At 68.0% G+C, this 23,342-nt stretch overlaps 1 protein-coding gene across 3 annotated transcripts; it reads right to left on the bottom strand.

The window, feature by feature from the left end:
* Positions 1-307: 307 nt before the first annotated feature.
* CELSR2 (cadherin EGF LAG seven-pass G-type receptor 2) lies at positions 308-23,100 on the bottom strand. 3 transcript variants are annotated; one of them, XM_056106562.1, is made up of 34 exons: positions 19,580-23,100; positions 14,867-15,514; positions 11,697-11,919; positions 11,354-11,469; positions 11,168-11,256; positions 10,796-10,953; positions 10,318-10,481; positions 10,082-10,207; positions 9,653-9,819; positions 8,957-9,244; positions 8,704-8,878; positions 8,449-8,590; positions 8,061-8,181; positions 7,344-7,527; positions 7,116-7,217; positions 6,618-6,712; positions 6,206-6,415; positions 5,618-5,801; positions 5,417-5,545; positions 5,160-5,340; positions 4,912-5,079; positions 4,355-4,481; positions 4,035-4,235; positions 3,681-3,855; positions 3,457-3,569; positions 3,290-3,369; positions 3,082-3,208; positions 2,866-2,988; positions 2,290-2,417; positions 1,985-2,073; positions 1,700-1,885; positions 1,445-1,615; positions 1,111-1,345; positions 308-911 (listed from the first exon to the last, which is right to left on the bottom strand). In XM_056106562.1, the coding sequence occupies exons 1-34, from the start codon at positions 22,899-22,901 to the stop codon at positions 884-886; spliced, it is 8,775 nt and encodes a 2,924-aa protein (XP_055962537.1). In that variant the 5' UTR covers positions 22,902-23,100; the 3' UTR covers positions 308-883. The 3 variants fall into 3 exon arrangements, with proteins under 3 accessions (XP_055962537.1, XP_055962538.1, XP_055962536.1); XM_056106563.1 differs by having other exon boundaries at positions 308-504; XM_056106561.1 differs by having other exon boundaries at positions 1,445-1,885.
* Between the last annotated feature and the right edge of the window lie 242 nt (positions 23,101-23,342).

Below are 23,342 nucleotides of genomic sequence, written 5' to 3'. Positions count from 1 at the left end.
CCGTCCCCCCACCCCATCCCCCCACCCCCGGCAAAGAAGCGCAACAGAACACATGCGGGGCCTTCCCGGCGGCCCCATGAAGCACTTTGGGGTCAGCAAACTGAGCAAATGCCTGGGCAGCAGCACCCAGAGTCCAGGGACTGGAGAGGGCAGGGGGCCGGCGGCTCCGGGGCGTGGCTTCCCCTCACAATGTTCATGCAGCATTTGGGGATCCGGGGGTGCTGAGTCCTTCTGGCCCCCCCTGGAGGATGGGGCTTTTCCAGTTCCTGGGAGGCTGGGGGCGTGGCGTGGGGGGTGCAGGCCGGAGAGGAGGCATGCCAGCCTCCCTGTCCAGGGGGCAGCCTGCAGGGCACCCCGCCCCGGGTGCATGTGGCTTCGTCCTTTGCTTTTGGTGATGGCATCAGAGGGGCGGGGGCAGGGCCCCCCAGGGCCCCTCTCCTCCCAGAGGCACAGCTGATGGGAAACTGAGGAGAGGCTGGGAAGCATCCGGGAAGGTCCTATCGTCTTTGGGGAGGGAAAGGGGCGTCAGTTTCCAGCGTATAAAAAAAACTCAATCCCTGAAGTCATGACGAGTAGAGATCCTTTTTTTTTTTTAAATCTTTTTCTTTTTTCCTCTTTTCTGAAAAACTTTGTCTTGGAGATGTTGGCCCCAGGGGTCCAAAGTGCAGTGAGGGGATGGCGGGTGGGGGGAGTTGGCACTAGATGGCCGGGGCGGGGAGGACACCCCCTCCCGGCAGGGCCCAGGCTCCTCAGATGGACGTTTCAGCGCTGAGCAGGCGGCGGGCAGCGGCGCGAGAGCAGGGGCGGGATAAAGCACAAGACAGGAGCGGGCGTGAGTGCAGCTGGGGGGTGCGGCGCCGGGGTGGAGGGACCCGGCCCGGGGTTAATGCAGGAAGTTAAAGAAGAGAAATCTGGAGAGGCAGGAGAGGAGAGTGACAGAGAGGCAGACGGAGGGTTAGTGGGGGACAGGAGAGAGGCGAGCTGCTCCCGCCAGAAGAAGAAACCAAGAAGCACCCGCAGAGGCTCGGCTCACCCGCAGGCCCGCCTGGGCTGCGCTCCCACCGCCTGGGGGTCCTCGGGGCCTGCCCCCCGACCCCCCGCCCCACTCACTCGGAGCCCGAGGAGTCCTCGTCCACGGTGCCCGCCTTGATGCTCATGGCGATGGGCATGACCCCGTTCAGCTGCTCCTGCAGGCTCTGGCGGGGCGGGGGCCGCGGCGGGGGCGCGCGGCTGCCCTCGCTGGCCGAGGAGCCCCGGGAGGACGCCGTGGCCTGCTCCAGGGGCAGCCGCAGGAGGCTGCTCTTCTCCCCGCCGGCCCCGGGAAGACCCTTCTTCTTGAGGATGCCTGTGCGTGCGGGGCGGGGCGGGAGGTGCCCTGAGCAGCTGGGTGGGGCGGGGGTCCATCCCGGAGCACCCCCTCCCCGGGACGCCCGGTGCCCCTCACCTTTGTGAGGCTGCGCCGCAGGGCCGGGCAGGGGCCCCAGGGGGCCCTCCCGGGGGAGCGCGTCCCCGTTCTCCCGCAGCCGCTCCTCGGGGGCCCCGCCACCTCCGCTCTCCTTCACTGCCGCCCCAAAGTCTCCTGGCCAGGGGACCTTGGCAGAGCCGGGGCCCCCCTCTAGGGGAGCAAGGAAGGGGTGAGGCGCGGGCAGGCGGCAGGTGGCCCCGGCCCTGGGCACCCCGCCTTCTCGCTGGGGCGCACCCTTGGCCGGGCGGGGCAGGGGCAGCCGCTCAGCGCCCGGCCCCAGCAGGCTGTCCCAGCCCGGGTCCCCGGGGAAGGCGGTCCCCTCTTCCTCCTCCTCCTCGCTGTCTGAAGAGTGTGTGGAGGCGTACGACCCGCTCTGGTCATCGTCCAGGGACAGGTCACTGTCGGAGTCCGTGTCCGGGTCTGGGGGGACAGAGAGATGGTGGGTGGTCCAGCTGCCTCCCCCACCGTGAGTCAGGCTGGTGCCCCCGTCCCCCGCCTGGGCAGCCTCCGTGTCCTCACCGTGCTGCTGCTCCTGCCCCTCCAGAAACAGGCCTCCCGGGTCCACCAGGCCGGGGGGCCCCTGGCCAGGGGTCAGCGTGGACTCCTCCCTGAGCAGACAAGATTGCGATGGAAGAGCCGGAAAGATGGGCCACAGGGTCCACCAAGGTCCACCAGAGGCACCAGGCGGCAAGCTGGGAGCAGCCCGGGAGGACCCAGTGTGGCCCAAACAAAGAACCATGCTGACCCTGACCCCTCAGGACCCCCACGCTCCTCCCGGGGAGCCCCACTCCCACGCCCCCTACGCGCCCCCACGGTGGCTTCACCTCAGCAGGAAGGGGATGTAGCTGGGCTGGCTCTTGCCGGAGCGGCTGGCACTGTGCAAGGAGCCGGCTGAGTCCCCGTAGGGCTGGTATAGCCGCCCGTCGGCGTAGGGGCTGGGGCAGTTGTAGGACTGGGCAGAGGGAAGGGAGAGGTCAGGGGCAGGCTGGGAGCTGGACGCCCGGACAGAGGAGCTGGGCTCAACCCCCACCCCCACCCCAAGGCCTGCTCTTGGCAGCTGAGCTGTGGCCACATGGGTTGTCTGCACCTGCCTCCTGGAACCCGGGATTCGGGCTGCATAGGAGCTCATGGTCAGAGAAGGTACCGGGAACATTGTGCTGGGCTCTGCTGTCTGCCCGAGGTCTGGGAGAGGGCGGGCAGGGTCACTTACCTGTCCAGGCCATCTCCTCACCTTTCCTTCCTCATGGCGCCTCCTTCAATCCACAGCCCTCCCCCCTCTGCCGACACGCCGCCCCCACCCCTGCTCCCGGTTGCCGCCACGGGCACCCTTTTGGGTGGACTTGGGCATGGAGCAAAAGCGTCCCAGACTGCCGAGCAGAGGGCCCCCCAGGTCCCCTCACCGAGGTCAGCGTGGACTTGGTGGTGAGGGCAGGGTCGGGGCTGGGCTTTCGGCTGCAGGCGAACTTGAGCGCCTTCCGGACCTCCTTGCTGAGCACCACGTAGGAGAGGAAGATGAAGGGGCCCTGGCCAGTGGGGGGCAGCCCCTGAGTGTCCGCCTGGAGGCTGGGTGCCCCACCCCCATCTCCCGGGGCCCCCACACGCCCGGCGGGCGCTACCTGGATGCAGTTGCAGGCGGCGAAGAGGTAGTGGAAGAGGAGGGTGTCGCTGTTGACAGACAGCAGCGCCAGCAGCCAGGCGGCACTGAGCAGCAGCAGGACCGCGAAGGACGGCCGCAGACCCGAGCTGGGAGCAGGGGTACCATAGGTGGGTGGCGCCTCCCTAGGTCCCCCCACCCCCGCCGCCCACTCCGCTGCCCACACTCACACAGGGCCTTTCTTCTCGAAGCCCTGCCGCTGAGCCATGCAGGATGCCCGGGCCGCCAGGATATATAGGAAGACGCTCATCTAACGGGGGAGGCCAGGTGTGAGGGCCACAAGGGGCCTCCCCAGGACTCTCAAGGGCTCCCCCTGCCCCCAGGGCTGGCCACGTACCGAGACAGCAAAGGCCACAGGCCCGGCAAAACTCCAGATTAGTGTATCGTAGATGGACAGCCAGCAGAAATCGGGGTTCCCGTAGCCCTCGGGGTCCAGGCCCACAGCGAGACCTTGGGAGGCAAGTGGCAGCACAGGGTGGCCTGGGCCTCTCCCCACAGGGGGTCGCAGGGGCGTGGTGGGGGCCGAGAGGATCCCGCAGAGGCAGGCGTGGGCATGGGTACCTGTGATGAAGGCGGGCACGCCCCAGCCGAGCATGTAGTAGAAGCGCATGGGACCCGAGTTGACATCCCGCACCTCGGTGAGGGCGCGGTACAGGTGCAGGGCCTCCAGCAGCGCCCACGAGAAGGAGCACAGGTACAGGAAGTGCAGCAGGATGGCGATGACCGTGCAGGCAAACTGGGGGCAGGCCACACAGGTCAGGGCCGAGTCGGCACTCCCGGGGGCAGGGCAGGGCGGGAGAGGGGCGGGCAGGGCTGGGGGTTGTCAGGAGGCGGTTCTGGATCACGCTGTGCCCTGGGAGGGGATGGAGAAAGGGGGAAACACGAGGGTCCAGCGTGGGGGGTGGGAGGGCTTACGGGGAGGTCGGCCTGGTTGATGCCCAGGAGGAAGACCAGCTGCGCCAGGCCCAGGGCGGCTGTGAGGTTGCGGCGGATGCCGTGCTGGTTGGAGCGCAGGGCCCGCAGCACGGCGAGGAAGAGGAAGGTGAGCAGCAAGGCCGCCAAGGTGACTCCGAGGGCCACGTAGGTCAGCGTCTTCAGCGGCAGGATCTCCCCGTTCTGCAGGAGGGGACGTAGGGGGTGGGAAGGGAATGAAGAAGGGCCGGCCCTGACCTGCAGCCTGGGGGGGGGGTCCCACCTACCTCCCACCCCCTGCCGCCGTCGCCTAGGGTGCCCACCTCCCGCCGGGACACGTCCATGAGCACGGCGAAGCTCGTCATGTGGTTGCACTGGCAGCTGACGTGGCTCTCGTTGCGGAAGACAACCTCACAGCCGCGGGCCGACCAGCCTCCCGTGCCGCTCACCCTGCTCCAGGGGCAGGGAGGTCAGAGTGGGTGGGAGACCCGGGGAGGCAGGTGGCTGGGTGCAGGGAAGGGGTGCAAGGCTAGGCAAAGAGGCACAAGGCAGGGTTGCAAGGTGGGTGGGGAGGAGCAGGGCAGGTGTGTGGGGAAGAAGCATGGGGCAGAGGAGCTGTAGGGTTGGGGTGTGGGGAGGAGGTGCAGGGCAGGCCTGTGGACTGGGGTGTGGGGAGGAGATGCGGGGCAGGGGTGTGAAGTGGGGGCTAGAGGAGGTTTGGGGCTGGGGTGCGGGGAGGAGGCGCGGGGCAGGGGTGCGGGGTGGGGGCAGAAGAGGTGTGGGGTTGGGGTGTCGGGAGGAGGCGCGGCGCAGGGGCGCGGGGTAGGGGCTAGGGGAGGCGCGGGGCTGGGGCACGGGACCCCGCGCAGGGCAGGCTCACAGGATGGAATGGTTCCAGAAGACGCAGATGGGCTTGGTGCGCTCCTCCGTCTCCAGCAGTCGGAACTGCACGGTCACGGGCTTGTCCAGGGCGCGGGGCAGCAGCTCCTCGTCGTCGTGGACGCTGATGCTCACCACGGGCGTGTTGATGACGGGGCGCTTGGGGACCCTGCGGCGGGCGGGCAGCACGGGTCACCCAGGCCCGCGGGTCACCCGCCTCCCCACCGCCCCCCCGCCCCCGGCACCCACCTCAGGCTCCGCTTGTCTGGGTCGTAGTTGTGGGGCAGCAGGCCGGCCAGCGTGCGGTAGATGAGGACGCTGGCCACCGCCTCGCCCTGGCTCAGCTCCGGGTGTCGCCGCTGCCGCCGCGCCAGCTCCTCGGCCTCCGGGGCCTCGCCGGGGCCCGCGGGCCTTAGCACCTGCGGCGTTTCTGGGGGCAGACACGTCCACTCAGCGGGCGGGCACCTACCAGGAGCCCCCGGCCCGCCGGGAGACCCCCCACTGACCTCTGAAGACGGACTCGGGCAGAATGACGGCGGTCTCCAGGTCGGGGGGCCGCTCGCCCCGCAGCGCCTCGTAGCGCGGCAGCTTGGCGCCCGCGAAGTTGCCCTTGTCCAAGCGCACCACGGAGATGACTGGGGGCGGGGCCGCAGGTCAGCCCGGCCCGCCTCTGCCCGCCCCGCCCCGCCTCTCCAGCCCCCCCTCACCGATGTTGGGGGTGACGATGGTGAAGGGGCTCAGGTAGGTGCGGCGCATGTTCTGGGCCAGGGCGCTGGCGTAGGCCTCGTAGTGCTGCAGCAGCCAGGCCGTGCCGCCCTCCGTCTGCTGGATCAGCTCCCAGTGCCGTCGGTTGGCCGCGTCCAGGAGCGCGCTGCCCACCCGCAGCAGATTCTAGGGGTGGGCACAGGCACGGTGGGTGCGCCCACGGCCCAGAGTGGGGGGCCCAGCCCTGGCCTTCTGACCCCCTCCCAGCCGGGCGCACGACCCCACCGCCCGGGGGGAGGGGCTCTTCATCAGTGTTTCTCACTGTACCGACTGCTGCTGGCCACAGGGGCAAAAAAGTTGACAAAAGGGGTGGTGAGCAACGATCCCTGAGCACAGAGCCGAGAGTAAGCCCTGAGCATGGCCAGGTGTGGCTCAAATCGAAAAGGAAAGACAAACGGGGCTGGGGACAGGCCTTAAGGAGGTGACAGCCCCATCCCCAGCTCTGAGCCAAGGGCAGCTCCTGGGCATGCTGGGTGCGGCCCCAGAACCGAACTAAAGGCCGACCCTCCACTGTTCGTCGCCCCGCCCACCTCAGTGAAGTGCACGTCCTGCGTGGCAGACAGCCCGAAGCCCCGCTGAGCACTCTCGTGGGCGAGCAGCCGCGTGGCCAGCTGGTAGGCCACCTTGACGTCGCTCCCGAAGTAGCCGGCTGTGTGTTGCGTGGCGTTGCGCAGGAGCAGGGCCAGCCGCTGGGAGCGTCCCGAGTCCAGGCCTGACTCGTTCCTCTGCAGCCGCTCGGCCTGGGACAGGGCCAGCAGGGAGGGGCCGTGAGGGGCGCGGGGACAGAGCTGGACTCTGCAGAGCCAGGGCCCCAGGAAAGGGAACATGGGCTTCTCCAGCTGGGACCCAGAGCCAAGATTCTAGAGGCTTCTCTCTCAAAACTGGGTGGGCAGTGGGGGGTGGGCAGTGAGGGACCCGGGGGTGGGGAGGAGGCTCGCTTACCAGACCCTTCAGTTCTGAGAAGGTGACGGAGGTGCAGTTGAAGAGATTGGGGGGCAGCCAGCCCCTGTGCTCGTCACAGTGGCGCACAGCGGTCCCTGGGGAGGGGAGCCAGGCGGGTCAGGTCAGGGGGAGACCCCTGAGTCAGCAGCCTGGGGGGACACAGCTGGGAGAGAGACTGCAGGAGTGGGGCCACGTTCCCAGACAATGCTCAAAAACCAGAGGATGGGGGGCCCCGGGAGAGTACCCCACAGTCCTGCTCTCCCAAATTTCCAGGGGTAGAACTTTAGTTTCAGGGGGTGAGTGGAAGAAAGTTCTGGGGTTTATTTGAATCCCTGAGGGGGTCACTGGGAGACAAGGGAAGCCCCTATCTGGGCGAGCCGGGGGTCAGTGAGCCAGGGAATGGTGAGGTCTGGAGTCCCTGGGCCCAGAGTACACAAAGTGGGGTCCCAGGTGTTCCCCACCCTTGTGAGCCCCCTCTGTAGCCTCCTGGACACCTACCGAAGGAGCCCTTGGGGCAGGGGGCGGCAGCGGGCAGCCCAAAACGGGTTCGGGGCCACCAGATTCCCGCCTCGATGGCTCGCGGGCAGCTGTCGTAGTTCACTGCGAGAAAGGACAGTGGTCACCGGGGTGCTGTCCCCCTGTAGCCCTGCCTGGGCTCCCAGCACTCCCTGTGTGGATGGGCTCTGCTGCCCCAGAGGCCAGGCACCCTGGTCAGGGGAGCCCCACCTTCACAGCCGTTGGTGGTGACCTCAGCAAACGGGTTGTCACAGCGGTCACATTGGCGCCCGATGACGCCCGGCTTGCAGGGGCACTGGCCGTCTTCAGGATCACAGACTCGGGACAGGGAGCCCGTGGGGTAGCAGTCACACAGGAGGCAGGTGGGGCTGCCGGGGGGGCGGTAGTGGTTCTCCTGGGCAGGAGGATGGGGTCACTGACTCTGGCCCTCCTGCCCACGCCCGCCTGGATGCTCCCCACGGGGCCCCTCTGGAGAGAGGCACAGGGAAAACATCTCACTGCTGCAACCAGGGGACAGCTCGTGGACTGAGCGCAGGCCAGGGGACAGCTCAGGCTTTGCATGTGGGAGGCTCCAGCTGGGTCCCCAGCACCACAGGGACCGCCCCACCCCCACCCCACCCCACCCCAGCACTGCTGACAGCAACCCCCAGGCACTGATCTGGTAGCAGTCCTGAGCACTGCTGGGTGTGGCCCAGGAGCAGAAGCAAACATTTCACAACTGAAATTGAAAAATTTCACAATTTAACTCCAGACTTGGCATTGAGCCACACATGGGTGCCACCTGGGGTGTGTAAGGATGGACACAGTAGGACACAGCTGCCTGCATGATCCTCAGCCTTGGGCTGGCTGGGGGCTCTCTCTGCACTTCCTGCCACCCAGCACATGGCCATCACCAAGTGCCCGGTGCGGGGAGGGGATGGGAGGCACCTTGCAGTGACACTCGCCGCTGGTCTTGTTGCAGTCAGGGTCAAAGCCTTTGCTGGCGTCACAGTTGCAGGGGCCACAGGTCGGGTGTCCCCACCAGCCTCGAGGGCAAGGCTGGTCAATCCTGCAGAGTTGCCCAGGACACATGAGCTCCCTCAGCCTTCGGTACACTGTTGAACCCCAGCCCAGCAGCGAGCTCTGACCCAGACCGCCTGCCCCGCCCGTAGCCCCGCCCATATACAGCCCTTACCGGCCCCACCTCAACCATGCCCCTACCATCCCCGCCCACCAAAGCCACGCCCCCTCTGCCGCCACTCCCTATCCGCCCCAGCCACGCCCCTTATCCCCAGCACCGGTCCTCGGGGCTCACTCCAGGCCCTGGCTTGCTCACCTGGTCTCGCAGTAGGGCCCCAAGTAGTTTGGGGGACACTCGCAGGTGTAGCCATGCAGGGCGCTGGCCTTCCGGGTGCATACTGACTGGTGCTCACACGGGTTCAGGTCACACACGTTCGTGCAGTTGTCACCGTAGTAACCTGAGTTGGGATGCATTGGAGCACAGGAGGCACCGGGGAGAGGGGTCTGAGTCAGGAGAAGCACAGCAGAGCTGGCCCTGCCGACCTCTCCCATGTCCCCGTCAGCAGCGCACCTGGGTCACAGCTGCAGGAGTAACTGTCCCAGTCGTCGCTGCAGAAGCTGTTGGCAGGGCAAGGGCTGGAGTCGCAGGGGTCTGGCAGGCTGCAGCCTGGCTCCACGTTGATGCTCTCCCCTCGCCCAGGGTCCAAGCTGCTGGCACCCTCGGGGGTCTCGCTGACCCGCACACCCTGGGAGGGACAGGGGTGGCATTGGGGCAGAGTGGACCTGCAGCAAGGTGGTCCCCTCTCCCTGTGCTGGACATTTACCTGTATGCAGCCACGGAAGCCGCGGGCCACACCTCCAGCTGCCCCAGGCACGCCGCCCACCGTGATGTTGCTCAGATGCAGCCCGTGCAGCCGGGGTCCCAGGTTGCCCTCGGCCCGCTGCTGCCCATAATCGAAGGACAAAATGGCGTGGCCCGGGCCCCCGCTGGCTCCCAGGGCCAACTGTGCGTGGTGCCAGTCGCCATCATTGGCCCGGCCAGCGTCCAGACGCAGAGAGGAGGCCTGGAGCCCTGTGCCCTCCACACTCAGCACCACGTGGCCCTCCCACAACTGGAAGCGGGAGAAAAAGACAGAGGGTGGGCAGACTGCAGCGGGGGGGAACTCTTCTGCAGTCTATAGCCCCCTTCGGGACCACCACACCCACCCCTCCACCCGACGGAGGCCAGGGGCAGCCAGAGGCATTACTTCCCTAAGGCCCCGACAGATGGCATCAGAGACCCGCCAGACGGAGCCAGCAGAGGCGGCGCATGCCAGGAACGTTCCCAGGAGCGGTCCAGCCCAGCGGCAAGCTCAGACCCCGGACCGCCCCGCCCACAGTCCCGCCCACACACAGCCCCTCCCTGCCCCATAGCAGCCACGCCCCTCACAACCACGCCCCCAACCTTCCCGTCCCATCGCAGCGACTCCCTACCCGCCCCGGCCACGCCCCTTCTCCGCCCTCGCCCCGCCCCGCCGCACCTGCAGCGTGATGGTGCTGCGCCCCCTGGTGACGGCCTGCAGCAGAACACCACTGGCCTGGCGCGTGCGAAACATGAGGCTGAGATGCCAGGGCTGGGAGATGGGCAGCGAGAGGCCGTGCCAGGCCACGAGGCTGCTGCCCAGGAAGCGCTGTGGGTTGGCCATTTCTGGGAAGGCGGAAACGGGGGGCTAAGCGGAGGGGAGCGGAGGGGACGCGATGCACGCTCGGAGGCGGGGTTCCCGGCAGCACGCAGCACCTGGGCCTTTACCTGCGCGGAGCCCGCCCACACTGTGCCCAGGCCTGCCTCTGACTGGGCCCTTTGTGTCCTGTGCTCCCCTCTCGGGTTCCTGCCCAGACACGCTCTCCACCCACGGCCCCGCACCCGCTTGGCCCCGCCTGTGCTCCCAGCTGCTGACGGCGCCTCCTACCCTGGGCACAGCTCTTGCCCCCGAAGCCCAGGGGGCACTGGCAGCTGAAGGTGTCCCACTCGTTCACACACGTGCCCCCGTTGTGGCAGGAGTTGCTGTCGCACACGTTCTTCTTGGCAGGGCAGCCTAGGGCGGCACAGAGGGGTCTCAGGCGGGGCTCCCAGCAGGCAGCCTGATGGTCTGAGACCCCCGTGGACAGCCCCTTGCCCTGACCAAGTCATGACAGCCCCCCATACCCGGCTCGGTGCCGTTGTTGGCAATGAAGTCGGCCATGTCCACGTGCCGGCTGTCCACCTGCAGGTTCCTCATGCACCCCACAAAGTGCCTCGTGCGCACCGGGAAGCTCTCGGGCAGGTCAGGCACCCCGCCCAGCAGCAAGGGTCCCGTCAGGTCCAGAGACCTGGGGAGCAACACCCAGGGTGGAGACGTAAGGGAGAGTACGGGCAGCCACCAGGTCGGATGGGCTGGGCGGACTCCAGGGGCCCTGAAAGCCATACCCGGGGCAGGGGAGGCTCCCCCAAACCAACTTCTCCCTCTCTACACTCCCCCAGCCCCAGGGGAATCTAATGTACCCGCCGGGAGACACTCTTCCCTGAGCCCTCCCCTCACCGCGCCCCCTCAGAGGGATGTGCAGGACAGCAGGGTGGGGGCGGCCCCCCTCTGGGCCGGCTCCACTCTGGACCTTCCCTCGCCACCCGCCCGCCCCCCACTCACTTCTTGCTGCCACCTTGGGTGCCCTGGGCAGCACAGGAGTAGTTGCCCAGGGAAGCTCCGAAGCGCAGGGCTACCCCTGAGTCACAGCCATCCACGGTCACCACGGCCACCTTCTGCTCGGACGGGCCCTGTGGGAGCCCGGTCTGGCCCAGCAGGGGCTAGGGTGGGGAAGGCAGAGCTCAGCACTGACCCTGACCCTCACACACATTCACCCAAACAGCCCAACGCCCTCCCTGCGTCTGTTCCTGCCTAAAGGGGTCCCAGGACCACCCCGCAAAAGTGGGTGGCCCAGCCAGGGGCACCTTCCTCTCCCTTCCACCCAGATGTGCCGTGCCCACCGTCAGGGCCCCCCAGCTCCTGCCCCGCACCCACCTTATTGTAGTACTTCAGCTGCACCGTGTGCCACTGGCCATCGCTGACCCCTCCGGGAACAAACGGGGACACAGTGGTGGTGGCCTCCCCTGGGGAAGAATGCCTCCGTGAGGGGGATCCGGCGGGGGGTGAGACTGGGGGTGTGGGTGACATGGGCGGAGGCAGGGATGTGGGCGGCAGGCTCACCTGCCGAGAAGGTGAGCTGGACCTGCTCCTGGATCACCTCGAGGGCCACAAAGTCGTGCTTCTCGTTGAAGCGCCCGTTGTACAGCAGCAGCCCGTCGCGAGCCTTGGTGGCAAACCTGGGGGCGGGCCGGGGAGCAGGGCACCCACCTGGAGTCACACCAATGCCACCCGCCCCAGGACTCCCCAGCCGCCTCTGCTGACACCTCAGCCTTGAGCGAGGACAGCTGAGTCAGAACCAGAACCTGGACGGGCCGGCAGGGGTGGGCCTGCCTGCACCCGGGGTGCCCACCCGGCCCTGCCAACAGCAGCCCCCCATCCCGGCTCCGTGCCGCCCGCCACTCACGAGAGTGCCAGGGTGAAGTGAAAGCGCTGGCGCAGGCCTCGGAAGGTGACGAAGGAGCGGGCGGGGAAGCTGCGCGTGGTCACCCTGCAGAATGGCTTCTCGAAGTCCCCCGGGGGGCAGGCGCACCGGAAACCGCCCACCAGCAGGTTGACGCAGGTGCCCCCGTTCTTGCAGACGCCAGGGGTGCAGCGGCCTGAGCGGGCGCTCACCTCACAGTGCTCGCCTGGGCAACAGCAAAGACAGGCAAGTGTCATGGGGCCTCCCAAGGTCGGCTATCACCCCTCACCCCCGCGATCCCCCCGGACTCCCAGGCACTCCTCTTCCTCTGGTCTGACAGACACAAAAGCCCAGCCCTCCTGGACCTGTGCTGGCCCCACTGTGGCATCCTCACTCTCCGGGCTGCTCCCCTTCCTCCACCCTGTCACCCCCTCCTCCCTCCTGTTGGTGCTTTTGTCAGCAGTGGAGATCAGTTTCCCTCCCTGGGGAGGAGGCCTGGCTTCCACTCAGACCTGTCAGTGAGGGAGGGGGCAGTATGGGGGACCCCTGCCCCGCGGAGCCATGGGGTGCTGGGGGTGCAGGTGCTGCAGAGAATGGAGGGGCAGTGAGCTCTGGGTGAGAACCAAGAGGGAGCTCAGTGCTGAAAACTCCCACAGGAGACATGCGCCCCCTTCTCCCCGCCCCCTCCCAGATTCTGGAGATAGGTTCTCAGCTCCTGGGCCTAGCGACTGGCTCTGTCTCCATGGAAACCGTTGTTCTGCAGACTCTAAGAGCCCCCTCCCCATCCTTGTGGACAAAGACTCCCTCTCCCCCTTCCCCTCCCCCGCCCAGGCATGGGGACAAGTCAAGTCGAGCAAGTTCTGGAAGGGCAGAGGGACAGATGCAGGCGGGAGGGAAGACCACACAGACCCTGCTGCTGCAGAGCCCTGGGAAGGCTGGAAGGGGGTGAGGGGTGAATGGTGGAATGTGCTGGGGGGGGGGGGAGCAAATACAGGATCCTGCAAGAGTGCTCAGGAGTATGGAGCACCCTGGGGAGAGGCAGGGTCAGGATGTGTCCCTGGCCACCTGGGAGGCCTCTGGCTCAGCACCTGCGCAGGGGTTAGGATTTTCTCAAACAGCCCAGTCTCTCTACCCAGCCCCCTCCCAGCTCTGCCCAGGTGGGGGATGGGCCGCAGTGACAGCTCTGCATGCAAGAGGCCCGGGCTCCACTCCCGGCTCTGCCATGGCCTCCTGAGCACTGCCAGCTGTGTCCTCCTAAACAAGATTGTTTTTTTTTTGCTTCTTGGGTCACACCTGGTGATGCTCAGGGGTTACTTCTGGCTCTACACTCAAGAATCACCCCTGGCAGTGCTCAGGGGACCATATGGGATGCTGGGAATCGAACCCAGGTCGGCCACGTGCAAGGCAAATGCTCTACCCGCTGTGCTATCACTCCAGCCCCCAGGATTTTTTTTAACGTGGAAAAGGTGACTGGCTCTGTGAAAGGTAGGCGTGGCTCACAGGCTACAGGAGTGGCTCACGCATCTCAGTCTCCCTTAAATTGCAGGAGACACTTCCCACTGGCCAGTTTTTTGGGGATTTTTTGTGGGGAAGTAGGGTGGCTGTCATGAGGAATTGTTGGGCCACACCGTACAGGAACTCAGAGGCTACTCCTAGAGTTGTTCAGAAGGCCGTACGCAGTGTTGTGTGTGGGGGGTGCACTCAGGCCTGCTCCTGTGAGAGCAAATGAATCCCCCACCACCACCTCAGGCCCTACAGCCACTGGCACGATTCCAACGGGAAGGAAGGCATAGGGAGGTTAAACCTTTCTCCCTGGTCCTCTCTCTCCTAGCTAAGTTGGGGGGGGGGCGGGGTGCAAAACCAGGTGGACTGACTCTAGAGGGGGCCAGCACTGAGCTTGAGAGAAAGGGGGCGGGGTAGGACAGGGCTCCTCACTGCCTGATCCTCAAGAGTCTTCAAGGGCCCTAGACTGCAGGCGGGGCAGGGGGCACGGCTGGTGGGCAGCGCTGGGATGCATGCGGCAGGGGGCGCAGCTGGTGGGCTGTGCTGGGCCATGCACGGGCAGGGGGTGCGCCTGGTGAGTAGCGCTGGGATGCGCGTGGCCAGGGGTCGCGGCTGGGGGCAGCGCTGGGCAGCTGGTGAGCCTGGGGGGGTAGCGCTGGGATGCGCGCGGGCAGGGGACGCAGCTGGGGGAAGCGCTGGCAGGGGGCGCGGCTGGTGGGCAGCGCTGGGATGCGCGCGTGCAGGGCGCGCGGCTGGGGGCAGCGCTGGCAGGGGGCGCGGCTGGGGGGGCAGCGCTGGGATGCACGCGGCAGGGGACGCGGCTGGGGGCAGCGCGGGCAGGGGGCGCGGCTGGTGGGCAGCGCTGGGATGCGCGCGGGCAGGGGGCGCGGCTGGTGGGCAGCGCTGGGATGCGCGCGGGAAGGGGGCGCGGCTGGGGGGGGCAGCGCTGGGATGCACGCGGCAGGGGACGCAGCTGGGGGCAGCGCGGGCAGGGGGGCGCGGCTGGTGGGCAGCGCTGGGATGCACGCGGCAGGGGACGCGGCTGGGGGCAGCGCGGACAGGGGGCACGGCTGGTGGGCAGCGCTGGGATGCGCGTGGGCAGGGGGGCGCGGCTGGTGGGCAGCGCTGGCAGGGGGCGCGGCTGGTGGGCAGCGCTGGGATGCGCGCGGGCAGGGGGGCGCGGCTGGTGGGCAGCGCTGGGATGCGCGCGGCAGGGGACGCGGCTGGGGGCAGCGCGGGCAGGGGGCGCGGCTGGTGGGCAGCGCTGGGATGCACGCGGCAGGGGACGCGGCTGGGGGCAGCGCGGGCAGGGGGCGCGGCTGGTGGGCAGCGCTGGGATGCGCGTGGGCAGGGGGCGCGGCTGGTGGGCAGCGCTGGCAGGGGGCGCGGCTGGTGGGCAGCGCTGGGATGCACGCGGCAGGGGACGCGGCTGGGGGCAGCGCGGGCAGGGGGCACGGCTGGTGGGCAGCGCTGGGTTGCGCGTGGGCAGGGGGGCGCGGCTGGTGGGCAGCACTGGCAGGGGGGCGCGGCTGGTGGGCAGCGCTGGGATGCGCGCGGCAGGGGACGCGGCTGGGGGCAGCGCGGGCAGGGGGCGCGGCTGGTGGGCAGCGCTGGGATGCGCGCGGCAGGGGACGCGCCTGGGGGCAGCGCGGGGCCTCGCGCGCGCTCACCCGTGTAGCCGTCGCGGCACAGGCAGGTGTAGCCGCCCTCGCGGCTGCGGCAGCGGCCGTGCGCCCCGCAGGGCCGGGAGTAGCACAGGTCCACCTCGGTCTCGCAGTAGTCGCCCGTGAAGCCCGGCGGGCAGCGGCAGCGCAGGCCGCCCACCGGGTGGATGGGCCGGAAGAGAACGGACGAGGAGGCGATGAAGGGCGCCGAGGAGTCGAAGCGCAGCACCGACACGCAGCGCATGTAGTTCTCGCAGGGCTCGCGCAGGCAGATGTTGTCGTCGAAGGGCAGCACGCGCTGGGCCGAGATGGCCGTGAGCAGGCTGCGGTTGAGGTAGAGGCGCTCCTGCAGGTCCTCGGAGGGCAGGAAGGGCGGCCCGCCCCCAGGGCCCGGCGGCTGCCCCACCGACAGGCTCACGTTCAGGATGCGCCCGCCGGGCGCGTCCGTGTCCCGCTGCACGTTGAAGACCACCACGTGGTCGGGAGGCGTGGCCAGCGTGGCGGCCACCGCCTGGATGAAGAGGCCCAGCAGCGGCGACAAGAAGCGCTCGGGCGACATGTCCTCCAGGCGCAGCGTGATGCTGTGCGTGAGCATCTCGTCCGTGATGATGGTGACGCGCAGCGCGCACTGGGCCGTCACGCTGTGCACACCGTCTGCGGGGGAAGCAAGGTGGGGGTGAAGGGAGGTGGTCAGCGCCCCAGGAGCCAGGGCCAGGGGTCCCGCACTGCTCCGTCGGGGCAAAGGGGCAAGTCATCCATTCCTGACGCATCACATCCTCACCCCTTCCTGCAAGGTGGCCCTTCAGGGACGGGACTTCCCAAAGTTCTCTCTGCAGGCTTTCCCAGGCCCTCTCCTGGGATACAAACCGTATACTTTTCTTTTTCTTTTCTTTCTTCTTCCTTTTTTTTTTTGCTTTTTTGGGTCACACCTGGTGATGCTCAGGGGTTACTTCTGGCTCTGCACTCAGAAATCACTCCTGGCAGTGCTCAGGGGAACATATGGGATGCTGGGAATCGAACCTGGATTGGCCACGTGCAAGGCAAACACCCTACCCATGTACTATCACTCCAGCCCAAAAACCATATTCTGTTCAGTGTATGCCCCTTTTCCTGTCCACGCCAAGGGCCCTCCCCCTTGTTCCCTGTTCTATCTTTCACTTCCCTCTCTATGGCACACGAGAGGCCCAGAAAAATGACCTTCCTACGGGCCCCCTGCCTGGAACATCACCTCTCTGCCCCCACACTATAAACTGGATCGTGGCGGGCTCCGGCTTCCCCTCCCCTTCTGGATGACGCGGGCAATCGGATGAAGCATGCACCCAGTGCCCCTCCCACCAAGCCCCCTGGCTGCTGGGGTGCAGGCCTGCTATCCCCATGGCAACAGCCCACACAAAGCATTCTTCACGCCTGATCTCTGGGCTGCAGGGAGGGTGCGGGGAGCCTGGGGGGGCCCCGCCCCAGGAAATCCAGCCGAGCCACCTTAGCAGTGGCAGCACCACCCCACTGCCCTGGTGCTGTGGGGGGAGGGGGGCAGACGGGTCCGGGCAGCCTGCGACGGGGATGGAGCCCCACAAGATGATGGCCTCTGCGGGTAGGGCCTTTACCCAGCCCTCAGCACCCCACCATTACCAATGCCTGCCACACCCCAGACCACACACCCGCTTGGTGGCACTCCACCCACACATGCCAGGCCCCGGTAGGGGGGAGCTGATGGGGCACTGCCATCAGCCCGGGAGAGGTAGAGCTGCGAGGACTTTTTGCTTTTCTTGACAGCACCCACAGGCCCCTACAGGGTACGTGCCAGGTCAACACGAAGCTACCAGCGAGCAGCTGGCCTGTCCCTGCGGGCAGAAACAGTCTTACATGCAGGAAGGCTGGCATATGGGCATCCGCACTGGTCTTGCATGCGGCAGACCCGGGTTCGATCCCCAGCATCCCAAAGGGTCTGCCGAGCACACCAGGATGAAGCCCTGAGCACAGAATCACGTGTGGCTGCCGAACACTGCTGGCGTGGTCCCCCCACAAATAAATAAACAGATAAATGAACATGGGCAAGGGGCTCCGTGAGTACAGAAAGCATTCCCGAGCAGGCCCACCGTTTCTGGGGCGGTGGGGAGGCCACCTGGGAACTGACCCTGCTTTTTGCTATGGGGGGGTAGGGGTAGCCTCCCAAACTGTGTTCAGGAGGTCTGGGGCCCTCCCCGAGAGGCTGGGGGTGCTGCCCTGTGCCAGGCAACGCCCTGCCCTAACCCCTGCCGTACCTCCCCAGCCCTCCATTCCACTTCTGGGCCTTTCTGAGCCCAGTCGAGGTGGCTGATTCCACCGGGAGCCTGGGAGGCTGCAGGCAGACACCGTGTGGCCCTGCCCTCTGCCCACGGCACGCCCACCCTCGCGGCCTCGCCACTGAGTCTGCCTGGCCGGCCTGAGGTCCTCGCCCAGGCCTGCTCTGCCCACTCTGGTCTGGAAGCTACAGAACAGGCTCTTCCTACCTACTCTCCCTGTGCCAGCCAGCCACCCTCCGACTTTTACAACCTGCCCGAAGCTCACCTCCTCTTGGAAGCCTACCCAGATTGATGACCTCAGGCCTTCCCATCGTCCCTCTCTTGGACACCCCTCTCCTGTGCCCCTTGATACAGAGCTGGCACGATGCATGCTTATGGACACCCAAGCCTGGGCCCAGGAGTTTCTCACGCAGGGGGCACCCAACTGCGAAGGGACAGGGGCTCAAGCCAGCAGGAACTTTGCTGCTCTGCACGGCCCCTCCCTGCCTCCACTCCCGCCTGTGCCCCTCGCCCCGTGCTTCCGTGGCTTCCCATCTGGTCCGCCATCTGCGGCCACCTGCCCCTCCGCTACTGCCCCATCCCTGGCCGGCCGGACACTGCTCCCTCCTTCCTCTTTGTCCCTCTCTCCTGCCTTGACCCCGAGCACCGCTCAGGTGCAGAAGTGGTGGTGGGGACTGGGCTGGGAGGCGTGCGCAGCCCGAGCTGCCTCCCCCGACAGGACCAGGGATTGGGGGGAAACACTGCCAGCAGCGTTGCCACTCTCCGAAGCCCAGCTGTGCCACAGAGGTGTAAATAAACCCTGCAACTCTGGGGCTGACCAGGCCGTGGACAAGGGGTGCTTGTGTGTCCCGAGAGAGAGAGAGAGAGAGAGCGAGAGAGAACTCAAACTTGGGGTGCGCTCCCTGGTCCACGCCGGGGCAGCCATCGCCACAGGCAGGGAACGGGAGAGGGCGAAGTCACGGGGCACCAAACCGGGGCAGACAAAGGCCAGGCCGAGGCAGCCGTGCGGGCGAGGGGAGGGGACAATAGAAGGGCCAGTGTGGAGCCTCCCCAGACAGGGGCCGGGACCAAGACAGACAAAGAACAAGGGGAGGGAAACAAAGGGCGGGGGGAGTCAGCTCCCCTCACCCCAGCCTCCCTGAACTTTGGGGTTGCCCTGGTGACTGCCTCCAAGGGTCAGGGCTGACGCGAAACGGTGGGGGCCGGGGCCAAGGGGGCCCCTCTGTGTGCGGGGAGCCCGGGGCTGGGCGGGAGCCTCCCCTGTCCCCATCCCTCAGAGTCTGTCCATACCCCGAATGGGAGCAGGACCACGGGAGGGTCCCCCCCAGCACAGGTTAGGGTGCAGGAGGGGGCTCTAGCCTCCACTTCCTGCAGCTGCAGGGGAAATGAAGTACGGAGAAACACCAAGCACCCAAGGGGCACAAGGAAGCATCTGCACAGGGGGGACGTCGGGGGGGCTGGGAGCGGCGGGAGGGGTGCCCTGGCTCTCCCTACCCCTCACCCACCCCAAAGCCTGCCACACTTGGCTGCCCCCACAGACCCCTCCCCCAGGCCTGCCTGCGGGTCCAGGTTGTTCCCAGGCTTGGAGAAGGGGATCTGCTGATGGCGGGGGCGGGGGTGGGGGGGGCGGCCTCCTTGCTTCTGGCCCTCTCTCTCCACAGCTGCCTGGAAGACCGCGTGGCGCAGGCTGAGCGCTTGGCCGGGCAGCAGGAATGCCCGCCTGGGTGCCCGCCAGGCTCCCGCGCCTGCCTGGGGACTCTCCTTCAAGTCCCCGCGCCCAATCCCTGTGCTCCATTTGCACACAGCCAGCCGGAAGGCCTGCAACCATGGGGGTGAGGGGGGCCAGGGAGCCCCAGAGGACCCAGACTGGGCAGCAGCCTCTCCCACTAAGCTGGACCCCAAACTTTAGGCTGGCCTCTGACTGGGTCTGTTCGGACAGAGACAATGAGCGGGGCCTCACTTCCTGTGGGCGCCCTGGGTGGGGGTGGGGGGCCAGCCCAGGTTTTTTCTGCCTGGAGGGCAAAGAATGTGCCAGAGTCGCCCTCAGCTGGGGGCCGGGGGGTGGGGTGAGGGCTGTGTGTAGGGTTCTGACCCCTGTGCTCCCGGAGTCCTGTTCCCCCACTCCACTAGCCCCCATGAGATCACAGAGATAACCTGAAGGGGGTGGCCCCCCACCCTTCCCCAGCTCACCAGCACCCCAAGGATTCCACAGGCCTTTCCCCCACCTTTCTTGGCAGCCTTAGCCTGGCACACACCCCTCGCCCACCCTAGGCTGGCAGGCAGAGGGCAGCCAGGGGAGCAGGACGCCCAGGCAGCAGGCAGGGGTGCCAGAGGCTTCCGGGGCTGCTCTCTAGGCTGCGTTTGCCCCTTGACCTCTGTGCCAGGCGCCAGGCAGAGGCGCTGAGCAGCTGCCCAGGCTGGCCCTGCCCCTGCTTACCGGACACCAGCACGCTCATGATGGCCTCCAGGGGCCGGTTGTTGTCCAGGGCCCGGCTCAGCCGCAACTCGCCCGTGGTCGCATTGAGCAGCACCAGGCTCAGCTCGTTGCCCCGCTCGAAGCTGTAGGTCAGGCTGTCGGAGACGTCGGGGTCGTGGGCGGGCACGCGGCCGATGGCGCCGCTGGGGAAGCTGCTGGAGCGGTTGGTGACGTAGTTGTTGAAGAGGATCTCGAAGTTGCCCAGTGCAGGGGGGTTGTCGTTTCGGTCCAGCAGGCGGACGTGCACGGTGGCCCGGCTCACGAGAGGCGCCGACGTGGCCTGGACCACCAGGACGTACTCGGGCCGGTCCTCGTAATCCAGGTCCACCAGGGCGGTCAGCTCCCCCGAGAAGATGTCCAGCTGGAAGACCTCGGGGATGTTGCCCTCCACGATCTGGTACATGATCTGGGCGTTGGTGCCCTCGTCCGGATCAGTGGCCGTGACCCGTGCCACGGCCAGCCCGATGGGGCTGTTCTCTTCCACGAAGACGTCGAACTCGTCGTGCTCGAAGACGGGCGGGTTGTCGTTCACATCCAGCACCGCGACCGCCACGTCCACGGGCGTGCGCGCGGGAGGCATGCCCTTGTCCACGGCGTAGGCCCGCAGCATGTACTGCGCCACGTTCTCGCGGTCGAGCCGGCGCAGCGTTCGCACGATGCCCGACGTGGACTCCACGATGAAATCGCCGTCCCCATCGTCGCCCCCCTGGAAGGTGTAGAAGACCCGGCCGTTGAGGCCTGAGTCCCGGTCGGTGGCGGAGATCTGCAGGACGCTGGTGAACGGGGGCACGTCCTCGTAGACGCTGCCCTGGTAGGAGTCCCGCAGGAACTGGGGCGCGTTGTCGTTCACGTCGTTCACCAGGATCTCCAGGTACGTGGTGTCAGACTTCTGCGGGATGCCGTTGTCCCGGGCGGTGATGGCCAGGGTGTAGGACACCTGGTCCTCGTAGTCCAGCTCCGCCTGCGTGGTGACCGCACCCGTGTCGGCGTCGATGCGGAACTGGGGGATGCTGTCCTCCATGAAGTAGGTGATGCGGGCGTTCTCACCCGTGTCCTCATCTGTGGCGCTAATGAGCACCACGGTGGTGCCGGCCGGCCGGTCCTCGTTCACGTTCACGGTGTAGTGGGAGCTCTGGAAGACGGGCCGGTGGGTGTTGGCGTCCGTGACGTTCACCACCACCTGGGCCGTGTCCTGGCGCGTGCCGTCAGAGGCGGTCACGGTCAGCACATACTGCCGCTCCAGCTTGTAGTCCAGCGGCAGGGCCAGAGACACCAGCCCGCCACCGCTCTGGCTAGTGATGGAGAAGCGGTTGCGGGTGTTGCCGCTGGCAATCTGGTAGGTGATGACGCTGTGGGCATCGCGGTCCACGGCTGACACCGTCACCACGCTGGTGCCCACCGCAGCGTCCTCGTTGAGCCGCACGGCATACTCGGGCTGTGTGAAGGTGGGGTTGTTGTCGTTGACGTCCAGGATGGTCACACTGACGCTGGCCGAGGCAGTGAGCGCGGGCGTGCCGTGGTCGCGGGCCTCCACCCCGAAGCTGTAGAAGTCCACCTCCTCCCGGTCCAGCTCAGCGGCCACGGAGATCCAGCCCGTGCTGTTGTTGATGGCAAAGGGGAAGCCGGGCCCCACGCCAGCCAGGCGGTACTCCAGGTGGGCGTTGTCGCCGGCATCCGCGTCGATGGCCTGCACGTGGAGGACCTGGGAGCCCAGGGGGACGCTCTCCAGCACGGTCGCCTGGAAGGGGGTGCTGACGAAGATGGGGGCGTTGTCGTTGATGTCCAGTACCTGCACGGTCACCAGGCCGGACACGTTGGAGAGTGGAGGGCGGCCACCGTCCTGCGCCCGGATGCGGAGGGTGTATTCCTTGGTGGTCTCATAGTCCAGGGGGCTGACCACATCCAGGGCGCCGGTCTGCGCGTCCAGGTAGAACTGTCCCCGGGCATTGCCACTCACGATGCTGTAATGCACCAGGGCGTTGCTGCCCTTGTCCCGGTCTGAGGCGGTCACTCGCAGCACGGGGGCTCCCGGCGTCACATCCTCCCTCACTTGGACCACGTAGCGCTTCTCACTGAACTGGGGGACGTTGTCGTTGTCGTCCTCCACGGAGAGGAAGACAGCGGCCGTGGCGCTCCGAGGCCCGGGGTCCCGACCCTGGTCACTCGCCTCCACTGTGAGCTGGTAGGACTCCACCTCCTCCCGGTCCACGGGCCCGCGGGTCCGAATCACACCGGAGCGGGGGTCAATCTCAAAGACGTCGGAGGGGCCGCGCCCGGGCGGCTCCAGCAGGCGGTAGAGGATGTTGGCATTGGGGGGCGCGTCGCCGTCGGTGGCCCTCACGGTCAGCACCTCGTAGCCCACCTCCAGATTCTCGCGGAGGCTCTCCTTGTACTCCTGCTGCTCGAACACGGGGTCGTGGTCGTTGGTGTCCGTCACCAGGATGGTGAGCGTGGCCAGGGCGCTGCGGCGGGGCATCCCGTGGTCCTGAGCAGTCACCCTGAAGACGTGGGTGCTCTTGGTCTCCCGGTCCAGCTCCTCAGCAGTGCTCACGGCGCCCGTGACCGGGTCCAGGGAGAAGAAGTGATTGGAGCGGCTGTCGAAGAGCGCGTCCATGGTGTACTCCAGGCGGCCCGCCTCGCCCTCGTCCGGGTCGATGGCCCGCAGGGAGGCCACGGGGGTGCCGGCTGGCTGGTTCTCGGGCACCGTGGCCTGGTAGCTGGGCGGCTGGAACTGCGGAGCCGTGTTCACGTTCCTCTTCCGCCGCCCCCCGGGCGCCCCCTCGGCCGTCGGGCGCTCGGGGGCCGGTCCCCGCTGGCAGGACTGGCACTGCAGCTGCGGGGCCTTGAGGCACGGGTGCTCGCGGGGCAGCGTGAGCCGGCCCTGCGGGGAGAGCTGGCCCCCGGTGCCCAGCAGGCGGCAGCGCCAGAGGCAGCCTTCGGGCGCGGGCGGCAGCGGGACGTGCGCCCCGGACTCCGGACACCAGACGCGCGGCCCGTAGTGGTGGGGCACCAGGTGGCCGCTCAGCTCCACGCCCTGGTCGGTGCAGCGGCCGGTGTAGAGCCAGAGGTTGGAGCCCGAGGCCGGGCAGAGCCAGCCCGCCGGGTCGCAGGCCCCCGAGGCCGCGGAGGCGCGGCTGCCGCTGCCCAGGGCTCGGCAGGGCCCCACCGGGTCTCCCCGCAGCGGGGGCAGCGGCAGCAGCAGCAGCAGCAGCAGCAGCAGCGGCAGCGGCAGCGGCGGCGGCGGCGGCGCGGGAGGCGGGGCGCGGGCCGCGGGGCCCCGCATCGCTCCGGGCTCCCGGCTCCGGCCGGGTCAGCGGCGGCGGCGGCTGGTGCTGCGGCGCGGGCCGGCCCCGCAGCGCCTCATGCCCGGGCCGGGGCGCCGCTCCCGGGGGGCCCTGCCGCAGCGCGCCGCGTCCTCGCCGGGCGCCGGGCGCGTCCCCGGCCGCCTCCGCCCGCCCGCGCGGCGCTCGCCACCTGCTCCCGCCGCCGCTGCTCCGCGGCCCGCGCCCGCCCCGCGCTCCTCGCCTCCGCGGCGGGCGCCCGGCTCTGCGGCGCGCCGGCGGCTCGTTAGCATAGACCTGCCCGCGCCGCCGCGCCTTAAAGCGGCGATGCCCGCCGCACCGGAGGGGGTGGGCCCGGCTCGGCGCCGCCTCCGCGCGCGCCCGGCCCGCCCCCCGGCCGGCGCCCGCCGCCCCCTGCCCCGCGCCGCGCCTCGCCCTGCTCG

This window comes from Sorex fumeus, unplaced genomic scaffold (genome assembly GCF_029834395.1).
Source record: "Sorex fumeus unplaced genomic scaffold, SorFum_2.1 ptg000131l, whole genome shotgun sequence".
Taxonomy (NCBI): Eukaryota; Metazoa; Chordata; class Mammalia; order Eulipotyphla; family Soricidae; genus Sorex; species Sorex fumeus.
Note: the sequence above shows the minus strand (reverse complement) of the source record. Positions and strands in the feature narration are given on the sequence as shown.